Source organism: Capra hircus, chromosome 25 (assembly GCF_001704415.2).
Source record: "Capra hircus breed San Clemente chromosome 25, ASM170441v1, whole genome shotgun sequence".
Classification (NCBI taxonomy): domain Eukaryota; kingdom Metazoa; phylum Chordata; class Mammalia; order Artiodactyla; family Bovidae; genus Capra; species Capra hircus.
Window position 1 is genome coordinate 22,413,567 of NC_030832.1, and position 9,131 is coordinate 22,422,697.

The 9,131-nt window shown below is 47.5% G+C and overlaps 1 protein-coding gene across 4 annotated transcripts in view; it reads left to right on the forward strand.

The window, feature by feature from the left end:
• The window catches only part of TNRC6A (trinucleotide repeat containing 6A), a 97,336-nt gene extending 88,694 nt beyond the window's left edge, over window positions 1-8,642 (forward strand). For 3 of the 4 annotated variants that reach the window (XM_018040459.1, XM_018040460.1, XM_018040461.1), the window contains 5 exons: window positions 1,034-1,141; window positions 2,298-2,519; window positions 4,321-4,391; window positions 5,163-5,302; window positions 5,817-8,642. In XM_018040459.1, the coding sequence (XP_017895948.1) occupies window positions 1,034-1,141; window positions 2,298-2,519; window positions 4,321-4,391; window positions 5,163-5,302; window positions 5,817-6,192 (917 nt within the window). In that variant the 3' untranslated portion in view covers window positions 6,193-8,642. Of the gene's footprint in view, window positions 1-1,033; window positions 1,142-2,297; window positions 2,520-4,320; window positions 4,392-4,839; window positions 4,968-5,162; window positions 5,303-5,816 lie in introns of all 4 variants that reach the window. The other variant, XR_001917255.1, reaches the window with a different exon arrangement.

Sequence of the window (9,131 nt, forward strand, 5' to 3'; positions counted from 1 at the left end):
TAACAAGTGGCCATATTGTGGCTATTAAGAAATGGTTCTTTGTTGTGAAAGATGTTATATTAAAGAACTTTCCTCTGGAGAAGCATTTGGCTTTCTTGGTCTCTCAGAGTGAAAATAAGAGCAGTTTAAGGGTCCATGCATCCAGATGCGCTTTGCAATGGATTATCACATAAAACCCTCCTCCTCGTTACTACGGGGTTTCTCACCATGTACAGGAATGCCACGCATACACGCAATGGAGGAAAGGTGAGCACAGTGAAGGAGGCTAGGTCTTTGTCTGTAACATACATCCTCACCACTGTCCCGTTACACAGTTTGTAATAAAGAAAATGTCAAACAGTCAGCGCTTTCTATTAAATACATAGTTTGTTGACAGATGTTTGCCACGTCACGGTGGTGAGATAAGAATCCTCGTCAGTCTAAAATGGCTGAATTAGCCGACAGTGGTGTGTGGAACCACCTGGACTGTGGTTTCACAGGAGAACGTGGGCAGTGAGCGCTCGTGGCCTGTAGTTAATGCAAGGATCCAGCAGCAGGAACTGTCGCAGAGATTCACAGAATGGTCGGGTCTGGAGCTAAACCAGAGTAGCCATCAAGGGGATTTGCAGGAAGAGAGGCTAGGTTCTGGAGAGCGTGGGGCACAGTGGGGAGGAACAAAGGCCTGGCCCACTGGTGGAGCCGGTGCCAGGGCGCCTGAGCTGCCCAGCAAGCAGGCACGAGCTCAAAGACAGGCCAGGGACTCAGATGGAGCCTGGTACTGAGAAGCAAGGCTGGTGTTGCCTCTTGCCAGTCGCATTGTTGGGGTGTAGTCTCACAGACACGTACGAGGAGATGGGTGGGAGAGGGACCTCTTCTGAGCCAAGGTGGAGGCAAGAAGGAAACTGCCATCGTGGGCACCGCGCCCGGGCCCTGAGCACGCCTGTGTCTGTCCTGTGGCATGCTCTTAAGTTGCAGGTTCTCTGAAGGCTTTTGCGTCTCAGAACGCCTGGTCTTCTGCTCGAATGAATGACTCGTGGGCTCTTCCCTCTTGTAGGGTCATCCTCATCCTTGAACACCACGCTGCCTTCAACTAGTGCCTGGTCATCCATTCGTGCCTCCAACTACAACGTTCCCCTCAGCAGTACAGCACAAAGCACTTCAGGTGGGCCTTGTCCCCGCGCCTGGGCTCTCCCCGTTGGAGCCCGGGGCCGGGCTCTTGTGTTCACCTCTTATTTTAATCCAGAGTCATCTTTTCAGGGAGCTAGGAGAGTGTATTTCTAAGCTTGGGATGATACTTTTAACACTACTTGCCCCCTTTTAAAATTTGTCGTACCTAGTCATCATTTATTAAAACAATCAGGTTTCACTGAATAGCCACTCTCGTCTGAGATTAAATGTAATTTAGTTCAAAGCAGTAGTTCTCAACTGTCTGTAGTGAAGGACCTTTTATTTTTTCTAATGCCCACTTCTTTGCAGACTGATCACTTTTGTAAAATACAGTAAACCTGAACTTGAAATTGCTAGAAAAATGATTACAGCCTTGGGGGTAGTGTCAGAGTGCTCTCGAAGTTTACAAACGCTCGCTCTGAATTTCTCATACTGTCACAAGCCATTAGTAAACTGGGTTGTGAGCAGTCTTCCCATCATACTTTGAGATCTGTTGGCTTAAAGACAAGCTCCTTATGATCAGGTAGAAAAAGTTGATGGTAAAAGTAGAAAAAGATCATAGTTGACGGTGACAGAAGTTAAAAAATTTCTCTGTTGGCTTCTGCTCCTCTGCTTTTTTAGCATTCATTTTACTGAGTTTCCTGTATCCCTGGCTGTGCGCTGGACCCATAGGCAAATTGCTTACCCTCTCTGAACCTCAGTAGAGAGTATGTGAGGATCGGAAGGAGAAGTACGCCCGGCAGACCAGCACTCCGCACAGCATGGCCCCCACGAATGTCTGCTGTGAGGACTCCCTAAGTCAGGTCTACTTTTTTCATGAGTGAGCAACAAAACGCTAAAATCCAGTGGTCTGAGTATCGGTCCTGAGGGACTCCTTAGGATTGTTAAGGTGTGGAGTTCCCCCTCGCTCTTTGGAGCAGTTAAAGCAATGTTCGGTGTGTTGTTGTGTTAGCTGGACTAAGGGTCTCACAGATCTTAAAACTATTAATGAGACAGTCTATTTTGAGGCAAGGGAGCGAGTTCCTTTTTAAAGTTTATTTTTGTCTGATCTGCTTTTGGTGGGGGAGTAGGTACTGCCATTGCTTAAATTTTCTCTTTTCTGAAAGCATTTATCTCCCTTCTCCCCCTCTTTGTTTTTCTCCTTCGAGTAGCCAGAAATAGTGATTCCAAATTGACATGGTCCCCTGGTTCAGTTACAAACACCTCTCTGGCTCATGAGCTGTGGAAGGTCCCTCTGCCACCTAAAAACATCACTGCTCCGTCCCGCCCACCTCCGGGACTGACTGGTCAGAAGCCACCCTTGTCTTCGTGGGATAATTCTCCCCTTCGAGTAGGTGGAGGATGGGGAAATTCTGACGCCAGGTATACCCCAGGTAAGACGACATGCAAGAAGGTGGTTTCTTGTGGTTCATTCACTGAACACCAGCCAGTACCACCAGTCTAGAGACCTGAGAAGAAGACTATTGCATTATCCTCTATAAAGTAGGATTAGAATGTAACACAGCATAAGATTCCTAGTTCATTACTGTCTTCTGCCGTGCTTTTGAGAGTGTTACATTTTACTTTAAATTTTGCCCACGTTATTTAGGTTTCCCCAAAAACACACACCAGTCAGCAATGAAGTTAATAGAATGGGACCCCTCCTTTCAGAAGCTGCTCAAGAGCTTATCTCATTCGGTGTAGTAGCTTCCTACACGTGGCAGACTTGTGGTGACACCGTATCACATGAAGTATCGTCTGATAAACCTGGGGTCAGTGAGGACAGCCCATCTGGGCCTTTAAGACTGGGCCCTGTTTTGGGGTGAAAGCTTGGCCTGTACTTAGGATCATCAGAAAATTCGTTGATTAAACAGGGACATTTCAGAGTGAAAGGGGGTGCCGTTAATTAACCATGCAGGCCTAAACCGGACTGTCCCAGGAAACCTGGGACAAATGGGTCCCACCCTCCTGCTCCTTCTGTAAACGACTAACGTGGGACTTGTACTGGATCCCGTCCCCGCCTCCTCCCCCAGCATACACTGCACACACAGCCACAAACACAACTCAGGGCTCATCTGCTCTCTTGTCCCCAAGTGCACAAAGTTTTCTCAACTCCAGACTGAAAATTGTAGTGAAACCTCATTAATAACAATTTCTGATCTTTAGAGCAGTGATTGGTTGAAATAAAACTTAAAATGTTTCCTTAGAGGGAAGGTTTTAATTATATGAAAAGAACACTTGAGTCTGTTCCAAGTTACTAAATCCAAGTTAGCTTGGTGTGATGTGTGAGCGATTCTTTCAGGCCACAGGCATCTTCTGGGTGCCAGCTCACCGCCTGGCAGTGCATGATGAGGGGGCATCATAAACGTGGCTGAGGACCCTTGACCCTCAGGAGGGTCGATGGGAGTCGGGTGGGATCAGGAAGCCTGTGTGAGTCAGCCACGTCAGCAGAGGGGGCGGGATAGGCCAAGGCACAGAGAGCTGGGAAAACACAGGGTTTCCTGTGAAGTCGGAGCTTGGCAAGGGTTGGGGGGCGGTGTTCAGGGAGTGCTGAGTGCCTTGAGCTGTGACATTTAGCCATTTTCTAAAGGGTTTCTGAGGCTCTGTTGAACAGTTTTAGACAGGAGTGACTGGATCATGTCTTGAAGCTCGGCTGCTGGGAGAGGGAGACGATGCCTTGGGGCCGGACAGGAAAGCCAGATGCAGAGCCCCTGTGGTAGCCCAGGCTAAACAAGGAATGTCTGGACAATTGCAGGCTCTTAAATCCCCTCTAACTTAGCACCCTGTGGGACGTGCATGCAAAGTCATCCAGTACCTGAGATATCATGAAGTTAGGCTGTTCCCCAAATAGGGAATGGGTTTAGCTTTATAAATGGGAAGAGCCCAAAGGCATCTGGCCTGTGGTTCACTCGCCCACTGTAATGAGCTGGCAGCCCTCTGAGCCCCTCACCCCCAGAGGCCAAGCCATGTGCCCCAGGAATTAGCTGCTGGTCAGAGCTGGAGTGAGGTGGCATCCTGGCCTGTGGGGAAGATACCCCAGGTAGAACCACAGGTGAGTAAGAAAGAAGGAAACGGATCCCCTGAGCTCAAGTGATCCTTCTGAATCCCTCCAGTGTAACTGGGCTGTGTTGTCCTGCACAGTCATTCAGGCCACAGTCTTGGAAGGCTGACTTGTCCTTTTTCTTCCTTGTTTAGGTTCCAGCTGGGGTGAGAGCAGCTCAGGGAGAATAACAAATTGGCTTGTTCTAAAAAACCTTACACCTCAGGTAAGAACATCAGGTATCCTGGTTGGTGGTGTCCTGGTTCCAGGTCACATGGAAGCAAAGGCTTTCATGCTGGTGTAAGTCTGAGATGAGGACTGCCCAGGCCTGCTCAGTGGACTAAATAGAAGTTAAGGCCTGACAGAGAATGGTCTTCGGATACCTCAAGCAGGCTGGTGGTCTGATCCTGTGGTTCTTATGCTATGAAATGCACGGGAGCCGATCAAAACCAGAGTCCTAGATCTCACCCCGCAGACCCTCAGGTAGCAGACCTGGGCTAGGACCAGGGGTCTCCATTTCTGTAAGGGCGTTCAGATGAGTTTAATGCAGGTGGTCCTTATACCGCATTTTGAGAAACCATGTCTGCCTGTTTAGATGAGAACATTTTCTTAGTCCCTGGACGACCCCCTCCTCTGGAGGCTGGGTGTTAAGAGCCCACCCCCCTCCTCCCCAGGGAGCAGTGCCTTGATGAATCCTGTCCTCAGGGCAGGGAAGAGAGAAGACCTGAAGCCACAGCAGGGGCAATGGCTAACTAAGGAATTGGGGATCTGGGGAATATCCAGGAGTCTAGAGGCCACAGAGGTATGGCTCTGGGACCAGTGGAGGTGGGGAGGGAGGCGCTGTGCCCCATGACAGCAGTGAGTCCCAGTGCAGAGTGGCACCAGGAGCGAAGGACCTTGGGCAAGAGAGAGAACCAGAGTCCCAGCCCGGGACCACCTCCCTGGACGGGCCTCGCAGCAGCGCGTCTAACTGGCAGCTCCCCGGCTTGTTTCCTAGATTGATGGCTCAACTCTGCGTACTCTGTGCATGCAGCATGGCCCACTGATAACATTCCACCTGAACCTCCCACATGGAAACGCTTTGGTCCGTTACAGTTCAAAAGAAGAGGTAGTGAAGGCACAAAAGTCTCTGCACATGTAAGTTGCCCATTCTTTGCAGGCGCCTGGAAAACACCCCTGGGGGTGCAGGTTCGGAATCCTCTTGTTAGGGTCCCCTCGGGTGGCTGGAAGCACCTCCGGTGACCCCGCGCACCACCCCTGGACCGGCACATGCGGCCCCGCAGTGAGCATCTCAGAACAACTGCAGCCTCCTGTGTTTTGGCTCCAAGGGCAACGTTCAGAAGGGAGCACATCACCCCAGATCAAAGTGGCCCTAGAAAGTCCCTTAAATTTCCCGTTAGGAGACAGGACGTGATCTGACGCCTCAGCAGAGCTGGGCAGCACGTCTGGGTCTGGAGAGCCCTAGGCGCTGTGCCCCACCACGTGTGGCCTCCGGGGCGCGCGCGGGCTGGCGGGAGGGCCCTGGGCGTCCTTGCATGCCCTGCCCTCTTCTTTTCCCCCTCCGCGGCAACAATATGCCCCCCTGACTTTGGCTCAGACCCCTCAGCTGGCCCCCGTCTTCACCAGGCCTGCTTGTGTCTCTCTCCTCCAGGTGTGTACTGGGGAACACTACTATTCTTGCTGAGTTTGCCAGTGAAGAGGAGATCAGTCGTTTCTTTGCACAAAGTCAGTCTCTGACCCCTTCTCCCAGCTGGCAGTCTCTCGGGTCCAGCCAGAGCCGGCTGGGCTCCCTCGACTGTTCCCACTCATTCTCCAGCCGGACCGATCTCAATCACTGGAATGGTGCTGGGCTGTCGGGAACTAACTGTGGAGACCTTCATGGCACTTCCCTCTGGGGGCCCCCACATTATTCCACAAGCCTGTGGGGTCCTCCCGGCAGCAGCGACCCCCGGGGAATTAGCAGCCCATCCCCCATTAGTGCTTTTCTTTCTGCTGACCACCTGGGTGGGGGTGGAGAGTCCCTGTAGCAGTGTAGACTAGACTCGCGAACTGCGACCTCAAGCCGCGAGCGAAAGGAGCACCAAGCTGGGCTCGCCGCCTGCAGCCAGGGGCCACCTGTGGGAACAGCTATTCTCTGCACATTCTCCACTTTGTTTTCCCTGAAACATATCAGTTTGAATACTTGAATCATGCAGGCCAATATTATAATGTGAAAAGGTATCTATCTATTTACACTCCCAAATAGCGCCATACATGCTAAACCGTATAGAATGAGCTCACTTGTGTATACTCATCATGTTTAGCCTTTGAGTTCTCTTTTTTCCCCCCGTTCCTACCCCTCCCCCCATTCATTCTTTTTCTCTTCTTTTTGCAAACAAGTTTTTTGGGCTGATAATGTATGAGCTTTTAACTTTGCACTGAAGGGTGTTCTCTCCGTCTACTCGGCAATATGGGGAGGGCAGCTGTTCCAGTGTAAATGTTTACTCAAGGATGTTCTTAAGGTGTGCGCTCTCTACTATGCCTTGATGTTTGCCTACCTTATTGTGGTATCGTGGAGTTTAAAAGATCAAGTTATGATACTGACTTAGGACTATAAATGAAAGTATTGCACCAGTTTTTTCATGTTATAAAACTAAAGAATTTCACTCTGCAGTTTGAAAAACTGTGGCCACAGCTGTGACTTGCAGCCCACCTGCCACCCAGGACGGGCCCTGCACTTTGAATAGGCTTTCCATTTTGTTTTGAAGGTTCCCACGTTGAGCCTTCTTGTTTACAGATTTTTTTGTTTGTTTTTTGAGAAAAAAAAAAATGTTTACTCTTCCATCATTTAAAAAAAAATTAAAAGACAAAAAAAAAAATGGAGGATGATTTAAAAGATGCTTTCTATCTCTGGGAAAAAGGAGCAGCATTTGGCCATGTTCTTTTGTTTTTCTATTCTGTCCTAAATCAAAGAGCATGGTTCTCAGGAAAACCAGTTCCCCAGTTTAAAAAAACAAAAAAATAAAAAAAAAAAAACTCCTTGTAGTTTCTTATAGGAAAAAAGAAAAACCCCAACTTTTAGCACTGATACTACATATTGCTCTGTTTAAGAATTTTCTCTGCCAAAAAAAAAAGAAAAAAAAAAAAAAAACAAAAAAATGCTTAAAGCTGGAGTTTGAGATTCTGCTTTCAGATGCTGTCTTTTTATTAGTGAGTGATGATGGTTTGCTAATAATCAATAGGTAATAATTTTTTGTAATCCCATCAAGTGGCTCTCTGTTTCCGCTCTCTCGTGACTGTGTTAATGTTTAACTGTTGTACCTTAAAGCCGAAATCAGTAACTATGCATACTGTAACCAAGATATTGGGCTTACAGAATTGTTCGTTGTATAAAGAAAATTTTAAATGTTGTTGCAAACTAACGAGTTATACACCATTTTTAAAATTTCTTTCTCCCCACCCCCCCTTTTTTTGCCCACAAATGGTATTATAATGCTTGCTTAGTCAAAGAAGAGAGACTAAACAAGGGTAAAAATTTTAACAGTACAGAATTTGCCATCATTTCATTGCCTTGATTCTAACTGTTTGTGTCCTAAGATGCAAAAGAAGTCAGTGGCTTTTAACTGTTTACAAATAGAATGTGATTGTAAAATGTACAGTCTGGTTGTGTTTGAATTATGAACTTTCTTCAGATATAATAAACCATGACTTTTTGGCTGCTCAGCATTAACTGTCTCTTTTTTGTGAATTTATTTGTACGCTCTTTTTTATAACGAAAGTTTCAAAGTTGCTATGTATGAGGGTTCTCATAGAGCAACCGAGTTAAAAAAAAAATCTAAGCAAATATTTGAACATTTTATCCGAACTTATTCACACTTTCACCCTGAAATAATGTGAGAACAATGGGAAACTGTTGCTTGCTCCTTCCTACCCTCTCTGAGCATCTTTGGGATCTTGTTGCTCAAACTCTCCTGTGACTTCATCTTCCCCACCATTTGTGCCCATCTCAAGCCTCAGCAAGAGACCATTTGGAACATGAAGCTTAATGACTTGACATTGTTCTTAGTGTTAACTCTCATACCTCTGTTACAAAATGAGAAATGCCACAGCCTGGACTGGCCTTTTTCTTCCCCCTTCACGGCCCTCGCTCCTCACCGCAGGAGCTGCGGGGGCAGAACCTGTGTATGTATTTCAGCGTATGACTTCAGATCATGCTCCAACTTGCCAGGTGTAAGCTAATGTTGTTGGACACCTTAATATAAGCAAATGTTGTTCAATGCATTCAATGTATATTGACTTCCATACTGGTTTTTCCAAAAACCAAAGGTAGCTTTGAAAAACCACGTCTGGAAATGTTTGGAACGTTAAGCTGATTGACCTTTTGGGGCTTTGAGTAGTATATAATTGACTTCATAACTGCGTTAATTGTATTGTTAAAGTGTTTGGGAGTTTTTTGCGCTTGTTATGTGGAAATAAAGTGTTTGATTTAAAAAATTAAGAAGTGGTTTGGTGTTTGCCTGGTCCTTAAACAATTCTAGTCCCTGAACGACTGTGTTCCTCCTAAACCTTCCTTAATCTCTCTCAACTGCCCGTGCCTTAGTCTAGATGGTTAGTCTGACCGTGACATTGCCCTGACTCAGTGACCTTGAGTCACGAACAGCCTCTTAGAGTTGATCTAAATATTTTAACACATCTACCCATGTGTTTCCAAATATAGATCCCAGGAGCTACACAGCTCCTCCTCCCCAGGACATGTCCTGGGCTCTAGACATCCTGAGCTGCTCCCTGAGGGCCTGCCCAACGCTGCCTTCCCCTCAAAGACAGTAATCCGCTGGGGTCAGCTTGCCTGGACTGGCAGCCAAAATCCAGACTCTGTCCTGTACCAAACTGTATTTATTTTGGGTGCAACAGAAAAGGATAACTTGATTGCTTTGCCAGGCAAAGGGGGACAGAGAGGGCTGAAAACCCTCAAGACTGTGTGTCCCAA